Source organism: Callospermophilus lateralis, chromosome 5 (genome assembly GCF_048772815.1).
Source record: "Callospermophilus lateralis isolate mCalLat2 chromosome 5, mCalLat2.hap1, whole genome shotgun sequence".
In the NCBI taxonomy this organism is placed as follows: domain Eukaryota; kingdom Metazoa; phylum Chordata; class Mammalia; order Rodentia; family Sciuridae; genus Callospermophilus; species Callospermophilus lateralis.
The window spans coordinates 75,186,658-75,213,782 of NC_135309.1; the positions used below are offsets into that span (position 1 = coordinate 75,186,658).

General features: G+C 36.1%; 1 protein-coding gene across 8 annotated transcripts in view; it reads right to left on the reverse strand.

Moving 5' to 3' along the window:
- Positions 1–1,147: 1,147 nt before the first annotated feature.
- The window catches only part of Apc (APC regulator of Wnt signaling pathway), a 121,568-nt gene continuing 95,590 nt past the window's right edge, over positions 1,148–27,125 (reverse strand). For 3 of the 8 annotated variants that reach the window (XM_076856918.2, XM_076856914.2, XM_076856916.2), the window contains 8 exons: positions 25,851–26,229; positions 23,376–23,471; positions 22,067–22,120; positions 18,423–18,562; positions 17,779–17,856; positions 17,110–17,226; positions 11,499–11,713; positions 1,148–9,975 (listed from right to left, as the gene is read on the reverse strand). In XM_076856918.2, the coding sequence (XP_076713033.2) occupies positions 3,408–9,975; positions 11,499–11,713; positions 17,110–17,226; positions 17,779–17,856; positions 18,423–18,562; positions 22,067–22,120; positions 23,376–23,471; positions 25,851–26,229 (7,647 nt within the window). In that variant the 3' untranslated portion in view covers positions 1,148–3,407. The remainder of the gene's footprint in view (positions 9,976–11,498; positions 11,714–17,109; positions 17,227–17,778; positions 17,857–18,422; positions 18,563–22,066; positions 22,121–23,375; positions 23,472–25,850; positions 26,230–27,125) is intronic. The other 5 variants (XM_076856922.2, XM_076856921.2, XM_076856919.2 and 2 more) reach the window with 3 other exon arrangements.

Genomic DNA, 27,125 nt, shown 5'->3' on the forward strand with positions numbered 1-27,125 from the left:
ATGAATTCAGATATAGTGCAACTGGCTCCCATCAGCAATGGACTCATCATTTTACTTAATTAATTTTGTATAACATGATCCATATTATACATAATCAAGAAAAATATGTACTATTTGATCCTTACAGCATTTATCTTTCATTATTTCCCTCATTAACTTCCAGTGCCCTGGTAATTTATAAAGTTTATTCTCAATTATCAGACTGATTTGACCACATTCATTAAATATTAATAAATTGGATACATTTTCCTTTCATCTGAAACCAATCTTCCCTCACCTCCAAGTTCCCATTTCCAGTCTCTTCTAATCTTATTGCCATTTCAAATTAAGATACTTTGGCTTTTACAATCATTGTTTCAAAGAGAATATTAGCTGATCCTTCAGACATAATAATGTAAAAATTATTTGTTCATTCATGTCTGGTAAGTTTGTTTCTTATCGGGAGTTGAGATGGATTATAACAGATTGAACAGCTCAATATTCAAGTCTTAGGTCTACAGAAAGGAGAATCTGTTGGTAGATTATCTGGAGCCCAAGGCAATCACTCAAGGAGCTTCATTGTGGTAACTGAGGGCAGTAATTCCCAAAGTGTGGTCCTCAGGACCAGCAGCACCAGCAGCATGTTTGAACTTGTTAAAATGCAAATTCTTGGGGCCCACTCTAAACCTACTTAGTCCAATTACCAGGGTGTGACCTGGCTGTGTCATAAGCACTAAGATTCAAATGCACCCTTGTTTCAAAAACCACTGCCTTAGGATTTCTCTGTGGCAGTCCACAGCTAAATAGGGCACAGTCAATGCCGTATACCTTCCTTTAAATAGCCATCATAATTACTGACTTATCTTAAACCCAACACTGGGCTTAGTATGCCATTTTTAACAAGCATCAACTTGGAGTATTTGGCTTGCTATCAGTTTTGGTAACATCTTGCCAATGTCTCAAAGTAGAAGTGATTTGCCCCTTTACTCATTCAGAGCCATTATCTCTAACTAGAGGTTCTCATCCAGTGACCTTTTCCTCAAGGGACAACATACACCAGTTCTTCTCCCAGTAATGTTGCCCACAGGAATTCCAGTCTTTTTGTAAGTAGAAGGGACTCTTCTTTCATTTCCAACATAATAATACCTTTTTAAAAAAAAAAAAAAACTTGAATTAAAAGGCAACTTTATTCTAATTAACTAACACTTTTATCTCTTCCCACAAAAATACTTGGAAGTAGTTTATAAAAACTGGCATGCAAAAATTCAGACAAAAACAGATATGACCTAGATAACATTGTATCCCTATTGTTTATGGCAGCCTTGGAGAACAACATAGAATATTATTCATAAACAATTTCAGAGAAGTTTTGAAAAAAATTTAAATAGATTCCAAAGATAAATAAATTGAGGTGTTTATAAAGTGGAGCAGTGGAAAGAGTACGGGCTTTGGCGTAATATGCTTTAGTTCAAATTGTGGTACTTAATTTTCTGGCACTTTAGCTTTTAAAAAAACAGCCTCATTACCTGCAAGTTATAAACACAAGTAAAAACACAAGTTAGATAATTAACTAAATGATGTGATTTCAAGGGCACCAGGTAGGTATGCATACTCCCCGTCACCTCCTCTTCCCAGTGCCCCACCATGCCTAAAAATCCTTTATCTTCTCCAAATGCAGAGTGCATGAATTTTATCATTAAAAATAAACCTTTCATTTATTCAACAAATATATGAGCATTTATCATCATAGTCACTTTTGATCTTTTAGAACAAACTCAGGGAAGATATAGTAAGTAAATTATCTTTGCTATTATCAGTGTATTTTCCTTCATGAAAGAGGGCTCCCCGTGAGGTCAGTAAAAGGAAGTGGGTACTTCACCCCACCCCCCAACCAACTGTACACATCAAAAATAAAGTTTTTCTTAACAGGTAAGGATATTTAAATACTCCTCTGAATTTTTTCTTTTTCCCAATGCCAGGGCCTCTTTTGAGTATCTTAATGGCATTGTATCTACTTTTAAAGTTTCATGTGATTTGTATTTTCTGAATATGGCAGAGTACTGATTTTATTTGGCTGTAGAAAATATGCCTTAACAGGTAGGGTGATATAAGGTGTTGCATGTTAGACCCAGTAGCAACAAGGAAAAGATGAGGAGGAAAGACAGTTACATTATAGAACATGGAAGAAACTACTTGTACTAAGAATAATCAAAATTTCAAGTATAGAATTCTTTTAAGAAAAAGTGAATACTTATGTGGTCCTGTTATTTCAATGCCTATGCTAGGCAGACACTGATATATATGCCTCTGTTTTAACTGAGTTCCAGTGGAGTAAGGGGGGAAAAAGGGTGGAAAAATATTGAAAATTGAAGAAGTGCTAATCACATAAAGAAAAATTAAAATTTAGGAATGGTTAAGTGCCAACAGTCTTCTTCAATTGTTTTATTACAGTAGGAGAAATTTTACTCTTAATGCATAGAATTTGAAGAAAAAAATTTATATAAGCTTTTAAAGAGGCCCTTTTGACAATTATAATACAAATGTGAAATAAGACCCTTCAAACAAATACCAATTTCAGTAATAGTTTACATACAGCAATAATTTATTCTGAAATGTTCATTTAGTTTCTGTTGAGACACAATTCATGTCTCATTAATAAAAGAGCAGCCATCTCACCTCAAATACCAGAATGTACAACAGTTACAGCATAGCAAAAATTCTACCTACTTTCAGATAAAATCTAGTTCAGGTAAAATAATTTCATTCAATGTTTTACAGTTACACAGATTTTTTTTTTTGAGCACAAAATAGTGTAAATTGTTACACTGTAGCTATCTCTATGCACATCATGTGACCACAGAACTGTTAATCATAACTTCTGAAATTGAACCGTCATTTCATTCATGCAGTAAAGCGAAGCAGGCTGGGTAAACTTATTCATTGGGAACCATATTACTGTGAATTTCACAGCCACATGATTAATTTATGAAGTTAGATGGACTCACAGGACTAAAACAAATTTTTTGCATAAATACCAATTTCTCCCTGATGTAAGTTTAATTAGTTTATAATCTAGAAATGATTGATAACAGCAATATATCATATTTTCTATCTGTAGTGTTCATTATTTTACGACGAGCGATAACTGAAGTATGATGGGATGGATGCTACTTAAATATATGTAAAACATACTGTACAAATATACTTGGCTTTACCACTTTTTTCCCTATTAAGAGTGCCTCCCAAAATATGACCAGTGAAGACAAAGTATACTCTATCAAATATGGCTTCCTGAACAAAACCCCTCTAACAAGAATCAAACCTATTTACAAAAACTTTCAATCCTTTAAACTTTCATTTAGAACAAAATTTCTATATAGCAGTTGTAATTAACACCTAATTTTCTTAGTTTTGTCCTTCCAGCTCTTTTAAACAGATGTCACAAGGTAAGACCCAGAATGGCGCTTAGGACTTTGAGTTCCACTGGATTCTGTGCTGTCAGTTTTTGAGTCTCGTTTCTTGGTGTTATTCACTGGTGTTGGGATCTGAGATGGGCGAGCTGAAGTGCTATCTGCGCTGCTTTTCCTAGGACTTGGGTTGTAATTAAAAGGAGTCACTCTGGCAGCAACAGTTCCACTAGGTGAACTATGTTTGCTTGAGCTGCTTGAACTGAAAGGGGTACGCTCTGCTATAGAGCTTTCACTAGTCTCTGCCGCAGGAACAGGATTACTCTGTCCCTGTTTTGTCTCAGTTCCTTTTTGGTCTGGGGCATCTACCTGAATAAAGGAGTTCAGGCGGTTTTCCAAACCCATGGTGTGCAAGGGGACACTGCCATTACCCCCATTTTGTTTTCCCTGATTATCCTTTAAATCTTTCACATTTGGATTTCCCTTTTCTGAAACACTGTCAATCACTGGGGGAGTATTACCTGTGGGAGATCTTCCAGATCTAGGGTTGTTAATGGGACAGTCCTCAATTCTCACCCAAACATCCTCTGTTTTAGAAACAGCAGGTGCCATTTGATAAATTAGAGTTTTTGATTCAGCACCATTTGTAGCACCTGAAGAAGTGTTCTGAGAAGTAATATTTGTGGGAGAAATTTCACTTTCTTTTATTTTTCTCCATGTTCCTTTTGTGGATACTTGGTTTTCTTTAGTTTGTTTTGTTCCTGAAACAGAGTTTACATGTTTTTCATCCTCACTTTTTGCTTTTTCACTGGACTCTGATGAGGCAGAAAGAATTGAAGATGAGCTTCCAGTCCTTCTCCAAGTGCTTACTCGAGGAAGGGATGATGAATGTTTGCTATGCTCACGTTTCCAGGTTCCTGATCTGTTGATTGGAAGTCTGGAAGGACTTTCAGAATGGGACCGTGCTATATCATGACGCTTTGCTGGTCTTCCATCATTATATTCTATAGTGGGACTGAGATTGGGTGGAAGTTTTCGCCATCCACCAGCCTGAACAGATGAATGTGTGGACAGAGACATATCAGGAAGGGAAGGGCTTAAAACTGGTGTTTGTGCCTGAGACCTAGTGGGAGAATCTGGTCTAGAAGATGGAGAAAGAGATTCAAATGAAGCAGATTCCTCCAATTTTCTCCTTAGGGTTGGGCTTGGAGCTTCTTTGATGAAAGTAGACTGACGTACTAATACAGGTCTCTCTGATCGATCAGATTCACTTCCACTTGATTTAGTTGAAGACATTCTAGAAAGTTCTACCTTTTTACTGGACCCATTGCTATTATTCATCTGATTTAGTCCTTTGGAGGCAGACTCACTTCTTGGGATACTACTGGTATTCTTGGATAAGCCTGTTTGTTTGGTAAGGTTTTGTTGGCTCATCTGTCTGCCTGGAGATGTATATGACATTTTCCCAGAGCCTGAAGACTTAGTTGAAGCAGTACTAGGGGATGATGTTCTAGGCAGTTGAGATAATTTGTTAGGAGGACTTATTCCATTTCTACCAGGTGAAATTGAATTTCGCCCTGGAGACTGCATAGGTCTAGTTAATGGTTGCTGGGCAGGTCTTGAAGGAGTAGAATCTCTAGATCCTGACCTAGAAGGCCCTTTATTTGACCCACCTATTTGTGAAGTTTGCCTGGTAACAGGGCTTAATTCTGATTTCACTGATGGCTTGGCTCCTCTAGGGGAAGTGGTGGCTGCTTGACCTTCACTAGGGCTTTTGGAGGCTGGAGTCTTAAGGGGTGGGCCTTTTTTAGAAACAGGGCTTGTACTTGAGGAGCTATTTCGAACTCCCGGAATATGAATCATTGTCCTACCTCGAGAGATTGAAGGCATGTTTGTTTGAAGGGGCTGTTTCATTTGGCTGGAAATTTCTGAATTGGATCGAACTTTTCCAGTAATCAAGCTTTTATAAACTTTTTTTCCTCCTTTGATTCCTTTATTTTCAGATTCCATTTTTTTAGTTTCCAATGTACTTTTCTCCCCAGGCTTGAGAATTCGTGGTCCTTTATTACCTGTGAAGGGTTTTTCCTCTTGATCAGGTGTAAGATGAAAAGGTGATCCCAGAGAGATTCCTGATTTCAGTGAAAGAATGGAATCTGAATCAGATGAAGCTTGTCTAGATAAACATGCAGCAGCAGCAGCTTGATGCAAACTACTCACTATGGAATTTGCACCTTCTTGAATAGCTTTCCAATCAAAATTTTCTGAGTCAGGGGATAAACCATGCTCTGAATCTGGTTTCTGTATATCTTTCAAATCAAGTGTCAAATCTTCAGCTAATATGCCACCCATATTTCTGGGACTATGTTTTTCATTATCACCCTTGAGTCTTGAAGGCCTTTTCTTTTTTGGCATTGCAGAACTTATACATTCCTGCAACAGGTCATCTTCAGAATCAATACTAAGAGAACTGAGAGAACTGTTTCTTGAGAAACAAACAGGAGTATCCTCAACATGAAATGATTTAGGAGCATAACCTGATGCCTGGGGTTTACTTGGTTCTCCTTGTGAAGCAGGTGGCGCAGTCTCTTTAACAGGTTCATTTTCTTTGTTATTGTTGTTTTCTTGGTCAATGTCACTAAGAGAACTCAGAGAGGAATTACGAGAAAAGCAAACTGGTGTATTTTCAATAGCAAAATTCTGTAATTTTTCATCAGTTGCTGCCCCTCTGTCTGGCATGTCTTTGGATGACTGAGGAAAAGTGGGTTGCTTCTGTAGTATGGGTTTAGACTGGCCTCGACTTATTGGATGTTTTGTAACAGCTTGTGACTTATTAGATGATTGTTGGCTTGATGTTAGTTCTGTGTGGCTGGCAACTTTAGCTTCTGAATCCTTACTGTCTTTCCCCTTTCTTAATTCTGCCTTTTCCCTGGAAAGGTCAACATCATCATCATCAAAGTCTAAAGAACTTAAAGAATCATTTCGTGAAAAACAATAAGGAGTTCCTTCAATAGGGGTGTAATGATGGGGTGAATCAAAAGTAAAACTTCCTCTAACTCGATCTTCATTATTTGGTAGCTTATCATTGAAGTCCTTGGAATTAGTCTTCAAGTTTTGTTTCTTTGAATCTTTGTTGTCTGAGAAAGCTGGTTCAGCATTTAAGTTATTCTTTGAGTCTGTGTTCTTTTTCACACGTGTCCTATACTCAGTATTTTGTGGCATAGGTTTTACTGGTGAAGTAGGCTTCTTTTTCTTACTATCTATTTGATTTTTGTTAGTTCCAGATGAAGACACAGATGCTTGCTGGACCTGGTCCATTATCTTTTTCACACGGAAAGGCTTGTGACTTTTCCCTTTGGGCATAGCAGAATTAATGCATTCTGCAAGAATATCACCTTCTTCTGTTTTACTTTCATCCAATTCAGGCATAGTTACAGATGAGATTTTTCCTCTTTGAGCCTCATCTGTACTTCTGCCTTCTGTAGGAATGGTATCTCGTTTTTCAAATTCACCTGACTGTGCCCCTGCTCTAATCCCTTCTCCAGCAGCTAACTCATTTGGGGGGGATTCAATTGTAAGATCACTTAGAGATGTAGCTGTGGAAAAGTTTATAGGTGTCCCTTCTACACAATACACCCGTGGCATGTCATCTCCTGGTGTAAAACTAACATGCTTTTGTGCCTGTAACCTGTTTTGTGATGGAAGAAGTTTGTACACAGGCAGTTGACTTGGTTTCCTTGTCACAGGTGGAGGTAATTTTGAAGCAGTCTGGGCTAGCTTTTTGGCTTTGCGTGATGACTTTGTTGGCATCGCAGAAATAATACATTCTTCTAATATTTCAATATCATCATCATCTGAATCATCCAGTAGATCTTTTTCAGAATCAACAGGTTTTTCTGCCTCTTTGTCCTGGTTTTCATTTGATTCTTCAGGCTGCTCTGGTTCTGTTTCATTCCCATTGTCATTTTCGTGAACTGGAGGCATTATTCTTAGCTCTACATCTTTCTGTATAAATGGTTCATCGAGGCTTAGGGCACTCAGGCTAGATGAACAAGAAAATCCATCTGGAGTACTCTCTGTGGCAAAATGTAACAAAGTATCAGCATCTGGAAGAACCTGGACCCTCTGAACTGCAGCATTTACAGCAGCTTGCTTAGGTCCACTCTCTCTTTTTTCAGTAGTAGGTACTTTATTTTTAGGTACCTCTCGCTTGGTTTGAACTGTCTGAGGAGGTGGTGGAGGGGTTTTACTTCTGCTTGGTGGCATGGTTTGTCCAGGGCTATCTGGAAGGTCACTGGGGCTTATAATGCCACTTACCATTCCACTGCATGGTTCACTCTGAACAGAGCTGGCAATGGAACGACTCTCGAAACTATCAAGTGAACTGACAGAAGTACATCTGCTAAACATGAGTGGAGTCTCCTGAACATAGTGCTCTGGTGGACTTTTGGGTGTCTGAGCACCACTTTTGGAGGGAGACTTGGCCCCTGAAGAAAATTCAACAGCTTTGTGTCTGGTTGATTCTGAAGATAGACTGGAAGCTTGGAGTCGACTGGGTTTGGTTCTAACATGCTGTGATACTGTTGGAACTTCACTTACAGGATCTTCAGTTGATCTAGTTACATTGTTCTCTTTTATTTCTGCTATTTGCAGAGTATTAGAAGAATCTGCTTCCTGTGTTGTCTGATCACATCCTATTTCATCTTCAGCTGATGACAAAGATGATAATGAACTGCACCTTGAAAAACATATTGGGGTGTCTTCTACACAGTAAGTCTGAATTGTTTCTTGGTTGATAGAGGGAACTTTGCAAGTGGTAGTTTTTTGAGTCTGACCGTTTCTATTCTGTGCTGAACTTGGATGAGTTTGCCTCTTTGTATTGGATGAAGGTGTGGATGCCTTCTCACTATTTGAAGAGATGTGTTCAGTTTTAGTGTTTTGTGCAGATGAACTCTTTGAAAATGGAAATGATGGTTTCTGTGAGGAAGAAATGTCAGTGGCATATTTTAAACTATAATCAATAGGCTGATCCACATGATGCTTTTCTTCATTATATTTTATGCTATAATTTGTTGGTCTCTCCTCTTCCTCATGCTGTTCTTCTTCAGAGTAGCGTTCACTATAGTTGGTTGGCTTATCATCTTCATAGTCATCTTCCTGACACAAAGACTGGTTTACATTCTGATTAATTCCATGACCAGAACCCACTCGATTTGTTTCTGAACCATTGGTTCCCCTTGACCTATATGGGGAAACACATTCTTGCTGTCCAAAATGTGGCTGGAACTTAAGGTGTTTATCATCAGTACTCTCAGTATATACAGGGTAAGTGGTATTTTGACTCCTTGATTGTCTCTGCTCATTTTGTTTTATTTCATCTTCTATTATGTGTTTTGGTCTTGCCCATCTTTCATTCTGTGAAGGACTTTGCCTTCCAGAGTTCAATTGCTCATCTGAATATTTAAGACTATAATTTATTGGTGTATCTAGTTCTCCATCATTATCATCCATATGATTTGCACTATGTATTTTATGGGCTAGGTCAGCTGGATACTGACCGTAACTGCAAAATTTACTTTCATCATCTTCAGAATAGGATTCAACTGAAGGTTTCATTTGACCTCTTTTACCATAACCATCACTACTACTGACACTATTTAAACTATCATTTGAAGATCTTTTATATTCCAATTTAGCATAAGGCATAGAGCATGTCCTATTTGAATTTTCTGACTTAGTAAAATTGTATGTGTTTGAATGTGTGTGGGCAGTGGAACTTCTTCTTATTACATTCCTTTCATCTGTCACACAATGTAATTCGGTGGTAGAACCAGAACTTCTGTCTTCCTGGGAGGTATGAATGGCTGATACTTCTTCCATGACTTTGGCAATTTGGGCTGCAGTGGTTGAGATTGGCAAACCTCGCTTTGAAGAGGTTCCTGGATTTTCTGTAGTTGGGTGGTAGCTGCTTAGGCCAATTCCTCGCTCCCTTTCCAAACTTCTATCTTTTTCAGAACGAGAACTATCTAAACTCCCCCTTGATGAAGAGGAGCTGGGCAATACTGTAGTATTCAAATATGGTGAAAGAACAGTCATATTTCCAGTATTAAAATTGTCTGATCTATTATCATCATGTCGATTGGTGTCGAAAACGTAGTCACCATAAAGATTTTGCTTGTGTCTTTGCTTACTACGATGAGATGCCTTAGGACTTAAATTGTCAATATTGTCAAAAGTTTCAGATAAATGCTGAGCATCTAATTCTGCTTCTAGGGCTTTCTGTTTCCTAACATGAAGAGATGGCAAGCTTGAACCAGGAGACATAATATTGGCGTCCTTATATTTTGCAGGTCGATTTGCCATGAGATTCCTTAAAGCTGCAGCACTTCCCATAGCAATCATTTTGTGCTTTGAATGAATGAGATTCTTGAGCATGCTAACAGCCCCCATATCCCATAATGCTTCCTGGTCTTTAGGATTTCTTGCCGAGAGATTCCACAAAGTTCCACATGCATTACTGACTATTGTCAAACTGTGAGATTTCAAGTGTTGTAACAATGTTTGTAGGCAGTTGTTCTCTCTTAGGATTTGCCTGGAATAAAAACAAGAAATCACAGAGTGAAAAGAAAAAATCTGTAAGATAGAAAACAAGTAAATCTAAAGATAATTTTACTTAAAGTTAATAATAGGCATGTTAAAAGTATACCAATTATTCTATAAATTTCAAGCATTCACATCTTTTGTTCTTAGTTCATTCAATGTTTATTGATTATAAATACTCCTCTGTCAGACCAAAAGAAGTGAAAATGTGATTTTCTATCTATTCTACATTTCCTATTCTGATCCAATAGCTTAAAATACTCTTGGGGGGGGGCAGGTACCAAATACATTTATTCTTTTCATATGGTAACAGTTTTACAATTTAAGTGTCATAAATATATCATGAAATCTTAAACTGAACAGGAACTTTGTGGTAATTTTGCTTACACATGCAAGCCACAATGTTGACTACTAATATCTTGGAAGAGGTAGACAGAACTGATACATTTTTTATGTAGTCAGGGAGCATACTTTATGTACATATCAGCAAACCTACTTTCTAGAGTAATCTCTATGTCTCCAGTTTAATTTTCTGACATGTTATCTTTCTTACAAGTACTCTTTGGCAGACTGTGTGTGTTATTATTTTGAAAAATAATGTGAAGTAAAGGTTTTCAAAATATTTAAAGCATGTAAATACAAGGGCTAAGAATCAGCATAATGAACTTGAAAGAGCAATAGCTAGTTTAATGCATGGAAAACTGAAGTTCATTGACAGCATATTCAGCTTTAATAGGCCTTAAAATAGACTGGCAAGGGTGCACAATAAACTTTAATGTGGTGGTCTTTTCTCAATAGTCCAGTAGTCAACTGAGTACTTACTGAGTTTACGAAATACTTTTTGCGTAGCAGGAAGGAATATAAAAAGCTTGAAGTTTTACATCAAAAACTTAAATAAAAAGATGTTTATATTCTTGTAGGCTCTTCTATTAAAAGAACCTGATGCTCTTTTTGAAAACAACAGGAATAACACTGGATACATTTTAAAAAAATGAATAAGCTCTGAAAATACTCATTTTTGTTGACATATTATAGATCCCAAGTTTTAAAAATGTGTGCTCTGATTCTGATCTTTCAGATTTTAGAGAACTAGTAGATTGGCTGGTACTTAAATAATATGATAAGTGATGTTAAGACACCACTGGAAAAATGAGAGCCTTTATACTTTCAGAATCTTGCTCATCATTTTGCTGTTTTAAAAATAAGCTTCATATTCCTTTATGCCATAGTAATAAACAAGAAAGAATTTTGTTCTAATATTTTTGCCTTTTATTTATTCCTCCACACATGGGTTATATCTCTTAACATTTGTTTGTCTAATCTCCTTTATGGTACTATAAACTTTATTAGAATAAATACACTAATGAGTAAAACTGGGATTAACATTTATCTTTTCACTGTACTAAGTGTATTTTGGTTTTGAACTTATTAATAATTATACAAAACACTGCTCACGATTAGGTCTTTTCAAAGAAATGAATTCATGTAGAAAGTAATATAGAACTCTGTATATACCTGTGGTCCTCATTTGTAGCTATCAAGCTGGATACATTCCGTAATATCCCACCTCCACTTTCAATAATGGCTAAAGTATTTGTCTGGCTCCGGTAAGTGAGAGTGCCAACCAAAAACGCAAGCGCACCATCTACAGCACATATATCAGCTTTATTCTCAGTGCAATGTGCTGACAAATTCCATAAGGCACTCAGTACGCTTTTGAGGGTTGATTCCTATTAAAAAACAGAATATGTGTCATCTAATTAGAACTGGAATTTGTTTTTCATAACTTTTATGTTGACTTCTACTGAACAAAGTTTGTTTTTTGATTTCCCTATTTGTCCAACTCTGACTAGTAAAATTTTTAATTTTTTTGGCACCAGAGATTGAACCACGGGTACTCTACCACTGAGCCACATCCCAGCCCTTTTTATTTTTTTATTTTGAGACAGGGTCTTGCTAAGTTGCTGAGGCTGGCTTTAAACCTTGATCCTCCCAAGTCATTCAGTGGTAAACTATTAAGAAATTTTCATTTAGAAAAACTTTCATAAAATATCAAATAAAATTTAAGCAATATCCCAAATTAAGCATAACACATTATGAAATTAATGGTCTTCCCTGTTTAAATCATATACATATCTTACAGAACTTACAGTGTGTGTGTGTGTGTATGTATATACATACACACATAATTCATGTACATTATGAAAAGATAATATTTTCAGAACAATGGAAACTAAATTTAAAAAACCTCTATTACTATTCATGGATAAGGAAAATCATCCCCCTCCCTCCTCGCCTTCTCTGTACCATGGTACTGGGAATTGAACCCAGGGCATTCTACCACTGGGTTACATCCCCAGCCCTTTTAATTTGTAGATAGGGTCTCACTAAGTTTCCCAGGTTGGAACTTGCCATCCTCCTGCTTCAGCTTCCTGAGTTGTTGGGGAAATAGGGAAAGATATCTTAGAAGTACTGTTAAACGACAAGAGCAATTTGCAAAGCAGTATATACAGTATTACATTTGTATTAAAAACATACATAAATGTCTATATGTGGTTGATCCCAAAGTAACAATGTAACTTATGGAAAGAAGAAAGGATACTGGAAAAATGTCTCAAAGAGGCAAACTAATTACAAAAAGCCAAAACTCCCTAATATACCATATCATAGTAAACTGTCAAACTGCACTTGCCATAGAAATATTTTGATATGCAATTGGTCACAATCTCCCATGATCCTGGTGTCAGTCTTTGTACTTATCTCACAAAAAACATTCATTAGAAATTTAGTATCTGTTGGGGCTGGGGTTGTGGCTCAGTGGTAGAGTGCTTGCCTAGCATGCATGAGGCACTGGGTTAGATCCTCAGTATCACATGAAATCTATTATGTGCCTATCATACAGGCACTTCAAACAATTAACAAAACAAAACAAAACAAGGTGCTCTAAAAGATTATTGCAGCCTGAATTTTAATAAAATATTCCAGAGAAGACTGTTCTGTAAGAGGATAAGACCTGTACCTTCATAGAGAAGAGAAGACAGTAGCTCCTCGCAGGGGAAGCAGAATGATAAAAGGTATGTAATCCCAGTGGCTTGTGGAGGCAGGAGGACCGTGAGCTCAAAGATAGCCTCAACAAAGAGAGGGGCACTAAGCAACTCAGTGAGACCCTGTCTCTAGATACAATATAGGGCTGGCTTTATGGCTCAGTGGTTGAGTGCCCCTGAGTTCAATCACGGTTACTACCCCCCCACCCCCAAAAAAGGTATGAAAGTAGCTAGGTGCAGTGGTGCACACCTGTAATCCCAGTGGCTCAGGAGACTAAGGCAAGAGGATTGTGAGTTCAAAGCCAGCCCAGCAACTCAGCGAGGCCCTAAGCAACTCAGTGAGCCCCTGAATCTAAATTAAATACAAAAAGAGCCGGGGATGTGTCACAATGATTCAGCATCCCTAGGTTCAATCCCCAGTACAAAAAACAAACAAATAAATAAATAAAGTATGGAAGCAGAAATCAGGAAGAAGGGCTAGGTGCAGTGGCATACACCTGTAATTCTGGGTTTAATACCAGTACCAAAAACAAAAACAAATCAGGAAGGAAGGACTGCAGAATAGAAAGACACAAAGGAGACCAAGGCCCAGGCTGGGAACAGTAGAAAGTAAGTTCAGAGAGTTAAAATATAGACTTTGAATGCCACAGGAAACATTATGGGCCTAAATAAAAAAGTAGACAACTACCCATTCTCTTTATCAAGAAATTAATTAAATGAAATAGTATGAGTAGGTTTAGACACTGCTTATCAGAGAGCTAGAAAGAGGCAGGAAGGAAATGCTTCCACAATCAAGATATGAGAAAAGCTCAATTTTAATTGCAATGTGATTGAAGTAAAGGCAGAGCATTTTAAGCTTCTGAGAACAAGAAAGATGGCAAGTCTTTAGAGCAGTGAGTCAAACTGCAATTTGCCTGGAAAAGCTAAAGTTAGAAAAACAAAAGTTGCTCTCTGTGTGACTATATGTCAAAGGCCAAGAGTTTTGATTCAATAAAGTTTTACAGTTCAAAACAGAGGAGAAAAGAAATGATTAGGAGTTAGGGATGTGGTGTAGTGGTAGAATGCGTGCTTAGTATATACTAGGCCCTAGGCTCCACCCCCAGTGTGTATGTGTGCATGCATATACACATACGCTCACACATAAAATGACAAGGACAAAAAGATTAGCAGTTGGAAATACAGGGCTGTGGCTCAGCAGTAGCGCACTTGCCTGGCATGTGTGAGGCATTGGGTTCGATTCTCAGCACCACATATAAACAAACAAACAAACAAATGTCTATCAACAACTTAAAAAAAAAAAATATATATATATATAAAGTTGGAAATACAGGTGAAAGCAAAGGGAGGAGTTTCAGTAAGTTGCGTGATCAGAAAGTATAAAATACAGGTGAAGGTAGAAAAGAAAAACCAAAGTGAATCTATAAATCCAGATTTTGCAACCTGGAAAAGAGCTGTATCAGAAGCAAAATCAGGAGAGACTGAAGATGGTATGACTAATTAAATGAAGCAAGTAACTTGTTCAAGGCTTTGGATGTTACAGGAAAAGAAAAATACTGTAGTAGTTAGAAGCCACAGAGCATTTTTATTTTCATTTTCAAAAGACTGGGTTTCTTATGTAGTTGAAACATAAGAAAAGAAGGATCCAGTAGAGAAGATGTAGAGGACAAGAGTAAAGTACTCACATTTTTAAGTAAACAGTAAAAACTGGGGCACAGAACACATTAAAGACAAGGCTCTATTGTGTGGAAGGTGTAAGCTAGCTGAACAGAGTTAAAGTGCTGCCATACATGCAGGGGAAATAGGAAGAAGTTCTGATTCTTGATCATGAGTAGTAGTAAATAAAGCTGAAAGGCAATCAATGACTAATTAGAGAAAAAGCATGTTCACAATGACTACTGCACTGAATACAGACAAAGAGGAAACCAACAAACTCTTAATATTGTTAACCAGGAAGCCTAAATCAGAATTGTACAATAGCAATTTCTGATTGGCTAGTTTTTCCAAGATTGGCCTTACATTAAAAATTTATAGATGAAACTGGACATGGTTATGCACATTCTTTAAGTCCCAGCTACTTGGGAAGCTGAGGCAAGAGCATTACTTAAGGTCATCAGCCTGGGTAACACAGCATAACTTAAAAAAAAAAATACAGATAAATTTAGGGTGAAATGGCCTTTTCCAAGAAAAGGACAAGTCTTTCCATTTATTATGGTCTTCTGTGTTTTTCAGTAGGATGTATCTTTTAATCTAGCCTTTTAAGTCTGTATCAATAAATCTGTATGTAGATCTTTAGGTCTGTATTGTCCAGGCTGGTCTTGAACAACTGGACTCAAGTGATCCTCCCACTTCAGCCTCCCCAATGGCTTAGACTATATGCATGTGCTACCATGTCTGCCTAGTTAATTCTTTTTTATAGCTGAGTTGAATTTTATTGTACAGATATTCCACAATTTATTTACCATTTACCTGCTGACAGACATCAGAGTTATTTCTAATTTACGTTATCACAAACAAAATTACTACAAACATTCATGTGTAATTCTGTGTGTGAACATCAGTTTTTGTTCCTCTTGGGTTAAATACTTAGAAGTGCAATGGCTGGGTCATATGGCAGGTGTATGTTTAACTTAAAAACACTGTAAAGTGTTTTTTGTTTTTTTTTAGTTGTAGTTGGACACAATACCTTTATTTTATTTATTTATTTTTATGTGTTGTTGAGAATCGAACCCAGTGCCCTGAATATGCTAGGCAAGTGCTCTACCACTGAGCCACAACCCCAGTCCCTGCCAAATGTTTTTAAAGTGGTTACACCATTTCACATTCTCACCAGCAGTGTGTAAGATCTCTACTGCTCAACATCCTTATATCACTTGACCAATTTTTAAACTTTAACTAATATGATCTGTGTAATAGTATCTCACTGTATTTTTGATTTGCATTTCCCTTAGAACTAAGGTTGTCATTTATCTTTTCTAGTGCTTAATGGTCATTAATATAACTTCTTTTCTGAAGTGTTAGTTTTCCGCTCAATTTTATTTTACTTTTCTGCAGTACAGGGAATTGAACACAGGGGGCACTCTACCACTAAGGTACATCCCTAGTCCTTTTTATTTTGAGACAGCTTCTCATTAAGTTGCCCAGGCTGGCCTTGAACTGTGATTGTCCTGCTTCAGCCTCTCAAGTTGCTGGAATTAGAGGCATGCACCACTATGACCAGCTCCATTCAGTAGCTTTAAAGGTTATCTTTATGCATACCCCAAGCATATTTGAATATTATCTTTATAACTAGTAATATAGTTGAATACTTTTCTCCTAATAAATTTTCAAGTGTCTTCCAGGTATAAAAAATAGACTCCACTAAAAATACACAACTAAATAAACAGTGAAAAACAAAAAAACTCTTCACTCTCTCTGAAAATAAAAGTTTTTAAGAAGAAAATTTAGGCTACAGGTCTCGGCCAGTTGGGTCAAGGAAGCCCAGTTTGGCTAAGATAACTTGCTTGGTTGCTCCCCGATTTCAAGTTTACTATTTTTTTTTTTTTTAAACTAGCTTAGTTTCTGAACTAGATACCCTACCTGAAGATATGTCCTAGAAAGAAATTATTACTTGGAGTTTCCTATTGATCATTAAATTTTTAGGACTTTGGGGAACTGAAATTTGGAGAGCTCACAAGTAATACAACAGAGATTCTCAAGAGTGACTTTGTACCTTTTTCTTGAGAGACATTTGGCAATATCTGGAAATCTTTTGGATTATCACACCTGTTGGGGGCAGGGGGATGGTGTGCTGTCAGCTAGTGGGCAAAGGCTATGGATGCTGCAAAATATCCTACAATGCATAGGTCAGCCCCCTAAAACAAATAATTATCTGGGTCAAAAATGTTTACAATGTCAGAGCTGAGAAACCCTGACTAAACTACCATATACAAATTCTTTCCCCTTGAATACTCCTAGAGATTGAACTAAAACAATGAAGATAAATAGGTCAGAAATTAGGAAATCTCCTGGGGAGAAGTATGGAGAAGGTGGCAAAAAAAGGTAGCTAACATGAATCCATATTACAGTACTATTTTCAAGGGTACCTTTTTAACTTCCAGAGCACATTCCATCAATGCTTTTACACTTCCAACTTCCCGCAATGTCTTTTTACTATTTACATCTGCTCGCCAAGACAGATTCCTCAAAACACTTGCAATAACCTGCAAATGAATCAATTTTAGAAAAAATTGTATAAAAATGCTTAATACTAGCTTCCTTTTATTTCTAATGCTAGAGATTAAGAGTAAAATCTATTCAGGTTGAGAAAACCTTATCCAAAATGCTTGGGACCAGAAGTGTTTTGGGTTTCAGAATTTGTTTGCTTTTGGAATGTGCATATATACAGTATGCAATAACCTGGGCATAGCACCCAAGTCTAAATACAAAATTCATGTTTCATACACATCTTATATATATATAACCTGAAAGTAACTTTAGCATTTTAATAATTTTGTGCATGAAATTTCATGGTGTGTAATTTTCTACTTGTGCTGTCATGTTCAACACTCAAAAAGTTTCAGATTTTGGATTATTTCAGATTTTGGATTAGGAATGCTCTACCTGTAGCAAAGAAATTCCTATAATTATTTTCCTTTATTCTAATGTTACTGAAACTTTACTCTAAAACATGAGGTACTAAATACTGAGCTATGACTTAAGTCAGAATATTAACCTGCTAATATCCAAGAAACATTTGAGATTCTAAGTGGTACCTGTTGTAAGTCTTCACTTTCAGATTTTAGTTGGGCCACAAGTGCTCTCATGCAGCCTTTCATAGAGCATAGCGTAGCCTGTAAAATTAGATATTAAACAGAACGTCATCAACAAGGTAGCTTGAAGCTGTGCTTACTAAATGTCAAACCTAGTTTTCACTGTTCATACAGATATTTCACCTGTAAAAGATGTAGAACAAGATTATATAGAAGAAAGACAGATGCCCTCCCAATTCTCTGCTATCCTTGTAAAACTGAAAAAAATAAAGTGAATAGATAAGAAATATAAGCAAAGGATTTTAAAGTAAGATCTTTTACCTGGATGGAATTAGTATGTGCCTCACACTTGCCTTGGTCAACAGGATTTTCAGATTCATAATAACAATTTTTGTAATATAACTGTATAAATTCACTATGATGTTTCACCTGTATATGTACTTTTGCCTTTATTTAGGCAAAGCCCAATGAAATGAGTAAGGATATGCAGTGGACTTGAAGTACAGGTTTTTTTTTTAGTCATTGTTTAATTAGAAGGGAGACAAAGAAAGTAAGTGAAAAGTAGTTTGTGTATGTGAAAGTAAACTAACCTGACCTAACTTATGAACCTGAGCTGTCTTTAAGAAACAGATCTTAAGAAAACATACCTTGTTGGCTACATCTCCAAAAGTCAAGTTTGTCAAAGCCATTCCAGCATATCGTCTTAAAGTAATACTGTAGTGGTCATTAGTAAGCCCATACATTTCACAGTCCACTTGCAATAATTCTGCAATGGCCTGTAGTCCCCCTAATTTAAAAAGGGCAAGAGGAAAAAGATAATAATCTAAAATAAAACAAATTATCATCAAATTGATAATTAAATATTAGGAAAAAGAAACCTCAAAGAATGAGTATATATGATTTAAATTTGCCTTTAGATTTATAAGCCACAAAAGCTATTATAAAGGACTTTAGTGTAACATATTTATAAAATACAACTGACAGCTATTCCATTTTCTGCAAGTTACTCCACCCTCCAGCCCCTTGCTTTACTGAATGAGTGTATTTTCTACTTACTGCACATATACTACATGCTGCCAACCATGAAGATGACCGTTTTCTATTACTAGGTCTTTCTAAACATCAATAAAAAAAGGCAACTTATTTTTACTATTAGGGCTTAAAAAAACACTCTTCATCGTTGCACATTGTTGCCTAATAACTTTAATGAAACTTTTAAAAGAAACTGTGCATTAAGCAATGATTATTTTTTCAATCAAAAAGAATGTCTGATCAACTTCTAAGTTCTATAAAACTATTTATGCTTTAAAAAAACCTCTTTACTTTTCTTTAATAGTATTGAATACCATCTATACTAGGATTTTGTATTTTCTTTCCCCCTGATTCTTACTACTGGGTATGCTCAACAATGCCCACAGTGGCCAACAGTAGGAGAATAAGGAGGAAAACAAAGTGAAAGGAAAAGACAACAAAAGAAGGCTTAAAAAAAAAGTGAAGCAAAATGGTGAGGAAATGAACAAAAGCAAGATAAAAATGCATGTGGAGCTATGAAAAATATTATTCATCATCAAACATTAATAATCATGGGACTTGGAATATTGTTTTGTTACAGAGAAGTGGCTAACATAGAAAAAAAAAGGAAAAAAAAGATGAATATAGACAAGCAATTCTGGGATAATGTAAGCCTAAATAGGTCATTAATCTGAAAGAAGGCCAGTATATTATGGTTTTATAAATGATCTGGAACTTTGTTTGCAAATTTGCAAACAAAATTCTATCTTGGGCAAGAATTCCAGGCCAAGGGATTTAACTGTAGAAAGATTCACGAAAATCTTTATGACTAGCAGAAATGACAGACAACTTTGACTATAGGTAAGTAAAAATTAATTTGTTCAAAGAAAATCTAAACTGTATTTAGAAAGATTTTTCTTGAATTTACCTGTGATAGTAGAAAAATATATAATCAGTGAACCAAAACTAGTCACTGTCTTTAAGAAGCTTACAGACTAGAGCAAAGACAGACATTTCAAGCCCAGGGTTAATAAGTGGATTTAACCTAGACCCAGGGTTGGGGGCAGGTCCCGAGAAAAAGGCTAAGAAAATAATGTTTAAGGCAAATCTTTAAGGAAGAATGAGTACTTAACAATGGTGGAGAAAGTATGAGAAAGACGCATTCTGGAAGAGGAAACAGCATGTGTAGAGGCCCTTGGGTTTGAAATATGAATCAACAAGGAAAGGGACACAAGATGAGGCTACAAAAATGGGTAAGATCATGTAAGACTTTCTGTGCCACATTAAGGATTTTAGGCAGAGGAAAGTATGGACATTCTAAATAGACTACTATAGATAGGAAAGGCAGCAGAATACAACAGACACTAGTATGGCAATATGTAAATCAGTGGATGTGTATCCGATGTGATTCTGCAATCTGTATACGGGGTAAAAATGGGAGTTCATAACCCACTTGAATCAAAGTGTGAAATATGATATGTCAAGAACTATGTAATGTTTTGAACAACCAACAATAAAAAAAAATAGACTACTATATTTGCAATGTGTGGAATGGATTATGACTGGAACAGGGAGTGGCATAAAACAAAGTATTATAGAACAAGAGAGACAATGGTGGCTTGAACTGGGGAAGAAAAAAATATTGATTTGAAATATAGTTAAGAAGTGGAATTAAAGTATTCAGTTACTAGATGAAGGGAATAAAAATGAAACCATGTATGACTTTAAAAAATTTTGGCTTAAGCAAGTGGATTGATTTTGCCAAGAGAAATCCTGGAAGAAACAGAGATTTAAGGGTGGGGGAATTAAGAATTTCAGTTTGTGATAGTTCAGTTAGAATCTCTGAAATATCACCTAAAGGAAGATGTCAGTTAGGAAGTATGATGTGTGTTTAAAACTCAGGAGAGAGAACTTGAACTAGATGTAAATTTGAAAAACACTGAACACTAACACTAACGTGGTAACTGAAGCCTTGGGAGTAGATGATACTGCAGTTGGATAAAGGAGAAGTATAATAACAGAATTCTAACCCAGGATATTATCAGAGTCACTGCAAACCTGATGACTGTGGCTCAGGATATTAATGAGATCCCCCAAATGTCGAGTATTATGAAGCAGAATATCAACAGTGAAGTTAGACAAACTATGTCTTGTTTCTTCATAAAATCCTGCCTGGTATATATAGCAATATCTGGAATGCTTTCTTAAAAAAGATAAAAGTACATCTAAAGAAGGTCCCAAGAAGGCATTAAATTGTCAAAGACTTGAAACCTCTTGTATGGAAAAACTAAACATTTTAGGATTTGATTCTGAGAAAAAAGATTAAAAAAAGATATGATGGGTGTCAACAAAACCATGAACAACATGGCTAATGAAAAAAAGGAACATTCAATAAAAATCTGGCACATCAGATACAAGACAAAATCATTTACAATGCCAGGCAAATAAGAAAAAAAGATTTCAGTGAATTTTGAGGCAAAGAATATAATTCATAGGCTAAAACTATAAATGGATTCAGTAAAATATGCAAATTTTTGGTCGATAGAATAAAAATTGGCTGCCCTAAAAAAAGTTAGGATGTTTCAAGGTAACAAGCACATCCTTATACATTTTATTTGATGTCTAAGTTAGAAAATAGTGGTGTGGATGGATGTAATTATTGTCCAATATGGTATCTTATAACCTTACAAATAATGGAGGACCAACTGCCTCAGGTGACATTAAATAGAATCCTTAATTCAGTTTCTTAACTAAAAAAAGAACTGAGAGATCATGTTTCATTTTTAAAAGTATGTTATTTTTGTTTTACTTAGTTTAGATAGCCACCATTAGCATGAAATGCTCTATTCTAAAATAAGAAACTTTGTAAAACACTAAGGCAAATAAATCATAAGTTCTTTGGAAGACAGGGCCATGTCTTATTAAAGATTTCTAGTGTCTAGCACAGTTTCTGGGACAGATTAATATCATATATTACATACACAGTCTAATATTCTAATACTAATAGGTAAAAGGTTAAATGACCATGATCTTCATATATGCACATGACAGTCCCAATGGACTGAGCTTCAGGATTTCCCTTCATTTAATTGGGATTTATTTCTTCCCTAATTCCTTACTGCCAGATGCCTGTACTATCTTATACTATTTCCCCCCAATTTACAAACCTTAATTCTCCTTTTGCCCCAGTGTAAATTTGGAGACTAGGAGTGAGAGGAAGGTATCCCTGTGGCTATGTTCCCAGCAGTCACACCCCCAGAGGTCCCATCCTGCTCCTCACCTGAAAGCCCCTGCCCTAGCTCCTGTGATGAAATGCCCCGGGTAGCCTTCCTACCTGAAGAAGGAAGAGGAACAAATACTGAGTCTAAGTTTTATTTTGAAATTCAGATGATTAATGTGTCAGTCCTAGTCTACAGTCCATTGGAACATAGGAACATTTATAATAGAAAAATATCTTAAAACTGGATTTTCTATTTTTTATTATTATTATTCCTTTCCCGTTATTATTAGCATTAAAAAAACTTAAAATAATGAGGGAAGAACTCAAGATAAACTGAGATTCCACAGGATACTAGGGGAGGCAAGAGAATCAGGTGGGACTGTGGGGAAGAAAGCATGGCTGAGGGTAGGCCTGAAATTTCAAAAGTACAGAGCCTCCCAAAGTGATGACTCTGAAGGAGACAACACTCATTTTTGGCTGTACGAGTTCTCTGCGTTTAAGAGTCTCATGACTTTAATCACTTATAAGATAAACGATAAATGACAATGATGAGGGTGACAGGAATACAAAGTGGAGGCTGGAATGTAATGTAACATAAACAGCACAAAAAGCAAGGGCACAGCTACATTAAGATGGAAACTCAGTGTATGGTTCTTGCTGTGGCATGAAAAACTACAGCTCACATGAGATGGCTCAGCATCATGCAATATATAAATATCACATGTGCAAAATGAACCTAGAAATCAAAAACCATTTCATGAAAAATGGGGTGCACAAATGCAGGTTATATAAGGTTTAAGCGTGTGATAACACATACCTAAAGGACTAATTGTTACAAAATTAATGAAATGTTTCTAGCATAATGTTTTTCTATATTAATCAGTTTCAAAGACACCATGACGCTTATGATGAAAATTGAGTAAAATACTGAAAACTGTGAAGATAAATGAAATGCTTAATAATATTTCTTCTTGGTGTTTATCAGAAGTGACTGACAGATCTCAAGGAAAATGAAATCTCTATATTTCAAAATAATTCAGATTACTCTTATATAAACTGTTACACAGGTTAACCCTGGTAATAGGAACAGGAGGGGTCTGTTCAATAATTTTTTTAATCAGTGGCTAAGATTCTGAAAATCTAAGTTAGTTTATAACAGGGTAGCAGTTTCTGTTGACTCAGGAAGACCAGGGAAACCAGGCTACAGTATTTTGCTACAAGAAGGAAGTACCTGGTAATAGAAGTTAGCATCCTTATATTTCAACTTATCAATGATTGAATATCTTCATGTAGTGTATTAAATTTCTACCATGATTTTAAAAAATCCACAAGTATTTGTCTATGGCATTAGGAAACATTTCTGTCTTACCAAGTTCATTCATTGCATGTCTATGCTCTTCATCAAATGAAAGTTTCATTAGAACACAAACAGCAGGACAGATCTGATGTTCAACAGGAGCTGGCACTGGAAAATACAATTGATGTAAACCATAATGTTTTGTTACCTGAAAAACAATGATTATACTTTAAAAATACGTAAGGATCATTAGCATATCCCTAATGCATATAAATTTAATGGATTGACAAATATTTGCTGAGTGGATGAGAATAAAGACTACAAATGTGGAACAGAAAATGAATAAAAGCTTTTCTTGGTTCCATAAAAATGTTTACCATTTATCTATCCTTTACCAATTCTATTAATCTAATATCCAGGTAACTTAATCTAATTCAGGGAACTTAAAATTTAAGTTCCCTGAATGTTTATGGTATAATTAACATATCTAATAATTTAAAATTATCTTCACATGGTGGGATATGTCTATAGTCCAAGTGAATTGGGAGGCTGAGGCAGGAGGATTCCAAGTTTGAGGGCAGCCTCAGCAATTTAGCAAGGCCCTAAGCAACTTATTGAGATTCTGTCTCAAAATAAAAAATAAAAAGTGGTAAGGATATAGCGCACTAGCTCACTGGTTAAGCGCCCCTGAGTTAATTCCCAAGTACCTCGTCTCCCTCTAATTATGTTCACTATATGAAAGAATAAAAACATTTTGGAATAAAATGTTTAATTTTGTTTATAACTTTAGCTATTTTCATAAATGTGGGTTAAAAGCCCATGGCTGAGGCTCAACATGGTGGCAAAGGCTTATAACCCCAGCAACTCAGGAGGCTGAGGCAGTAGAATGCAAGTTCAAGGTCAGCCTAGGCAAGTCAGTGAGACCATCATTTCAAAAAAAATAAATGAAAGGGTCTGGGGAAGTAGCTCAGTGGTAGAGCACCCCTGGGTTTGAGTCTCACTATCACAAACAAAAGAAACATAAAAAAAGAAAGAAAAAGAATGAAAGAAAATGGAAAATGTGTACGTACCAATGTAATACCTAGTGGATAAAATTTACTAGACTGACACATACATACATATAATAGATAGTAAAAAATTTAGAGAAAAAGATGTCCCACTAAGCTACATTCCCAGTCCTTTGAGATGGTCTCACTGGGACTGAGAGTAGCCTTGAACTTGAGATTCTCCTATTTTAAGTCTCCTAGATCACTGGGATTACAGGTGTGTGCCACCATACCTGGCTTATGTACAAGGTTTCAAAACTTATTACTTGACATAAGTATTTGTTTGGAAGTAATAATGTGGTGCTGGGGATGTGGCTTAGTGGTAGAGCACTTGCCTGGCATACCTGAGGCCCTGGTTCAATCTCTAGTACCATGAGCCAAAAAAAAAAAAAAAAAAATCTGGACCATTTCATTATTGTGGTTAACCAAGAATCAATTCAGAAAGGCAATATTCTCTCAATAATATATCTTATTAGCTCTCCTCATTCCTAGGATAGCAGATATAAAGAATCAGCTCTACTTTTTTCTTATCTTAAAAATTTTTAGATTTAAAATAATGTTTATATTTAAGCTTGGAAAAAAATCTGCTATGGTTTCCTAAACCATATTTTTACCACAATTCCTTTTACTGCTCCCCAAATCAATAGGTTGATATGAAAAAATCATCTCCTTATCCTGTGTGTGTGTGTAATTCTTACTGGGTGAAGGAAGGTCTTACCTTATATACTTACTGCTGTTGGTTCTTGGCTACAGGAATGAAGTTATGTCCCCAAGGGACCCAACTTCTATGTTCCCTGCTCCTGAGGGAGAAGGGCTAGTGAACAAGGGTCTCTTCCTGAGCAAAGAGCTGGGGGGCTTATTATTACCAGCAACTGGGGCCCATTGCCTGGAGCAAGGTGGTACAGTAGGAAGAGTAAAGAGCTAACAGCACATTCAGCCTGTTTGTGTTTCTGGTTCTGTTACTTACTAGCTGTGAGGCCATAACAAATCTTTTAGCCTCTCCGAGTCTCAGTTTCTACATCTGTAAAATGGAGATGATGATGCTTTCCCTTTCCCTTTTTGTTGGAGGATCACATAACATTAACAGAAATATAGTGTCCACTGAAGAGACTGATACGAATATATGAAAGAGTACAGCTTGGTCACTAGTAGCTGGAGGAACTAATGTAAAGTTGCTTTTCTGAGCTTCCCCTATGGAATAAAAGAGAAGGGCAACCAACAATTGTTCAAGTTCTTTCTAGTTCTACTAAGCTTTGACTATATAAATTTCTTTTGATTTGCTGTTCTTTTTTGATTACTGAGTAGTGTACATAACGTATTCCTTTGTTAATTTTTTTTAGGAAAATACAGACTTAAGCTATGTATGTTAATGGAATAGACAGCTAATATGAATTAACTCCTTCATTCATAAAGACAACATATTAACTACAAAGTTTTCTAATCTAAAACTTTTACATTTGCTTTCAAACATGCACTATGATGTTCATTATAAAGCACATACTTGGATTTTTGTCCTGGTCCATGCCTTGTTCATGGGCTTCCTGCCACTCCCAACAGGTTTCACAGTAAGCTCGTATCTGTTCCAAAAGATGAAGGACTCGGATTTCACGCCTGCCTCTCTTGTCGTCAGGCTGTGAGTGAATGATGTTGTGGAGTGCTGCACTGGCCCTGGCCCGAGCCTCTTTACTGCCCCGGGAATTTCCCAACAATACAGAGTCTTTGTCATTGCCATGTAAAAGCTGGATGAGGAGAGGAAGACATCCAGACTGTCGCATGGATATACAGCTGTCTTGGGAGCTAGACATGGCTAGCAAAGTTCGTGACATATCATCCTTATCATGAGTACCAAGCATTGACAACAATGAATACACCATTTCCACCTGTGGGCCAAATGAGTTTAGAAATAAAATTATGACTTTAATATCTAAAAGCCAAGACTAATGAAGTGATGAATGGGATATCTATTGTAACTTAGTAAAAAAACAAAACAAAACAAAATCTTTAGGATGAAGTAATGGTATTTTATTAAAATCTAGACAATAATCAATAATTTGTTTATGTGAGTAAATAGTAGCAGTGGTATTATACAGTGTGAAATAAGAAAGTAGGTTCTATCATACTTAAATGCTTTTTGTCTGGATTAGGGGTGGGGTAATCTACTAACTATGAGTGAAAATCAACTGTTGTCTATATCATGCACACACACAACAAGGAATGTGGTTTATCTAAATCCATTATGTAATTATTTTTTAATCTACAACTACAATCATGAAAAAACATTTTTGTAATAATTGTTATTTACTAAATACTAATTCAAGATAATCACTAATTCTGATCAGATTATGATATTTTAAAATTAATAATTTCTCTCTTTTTAAAAAAATATTTATTTTTTTAGTTGTAGTTGGACACAATACCTTTATTTTATTCATTTATTTTTATGTGGAGCTGAAGATCGAACCCAGGGTCTTGCACATGCGAGGCAAGCACTCTACCGCTGAGCCACAACCCCAGCCCAATAATTTCTCTCTTATAAATGCAAAATATTTGTCATAAAAATGAAAATGCCATGAGCACATAAGGAGTGATAAAGCCAGGACATATAGTCATTTTCTTTTTTTAAAGCCAACTGGTAAGCATTAATTACTTTGACAATACATTCTAAGAATTTATTTAGAAATAGATTAGAAACAGGAAAATAGTACCTAGTTATCCTGGACTGTCATCAGCTTCATTTCAAAGCTAGAGGCTATTACATAAAAGTATAGAGTGTTAT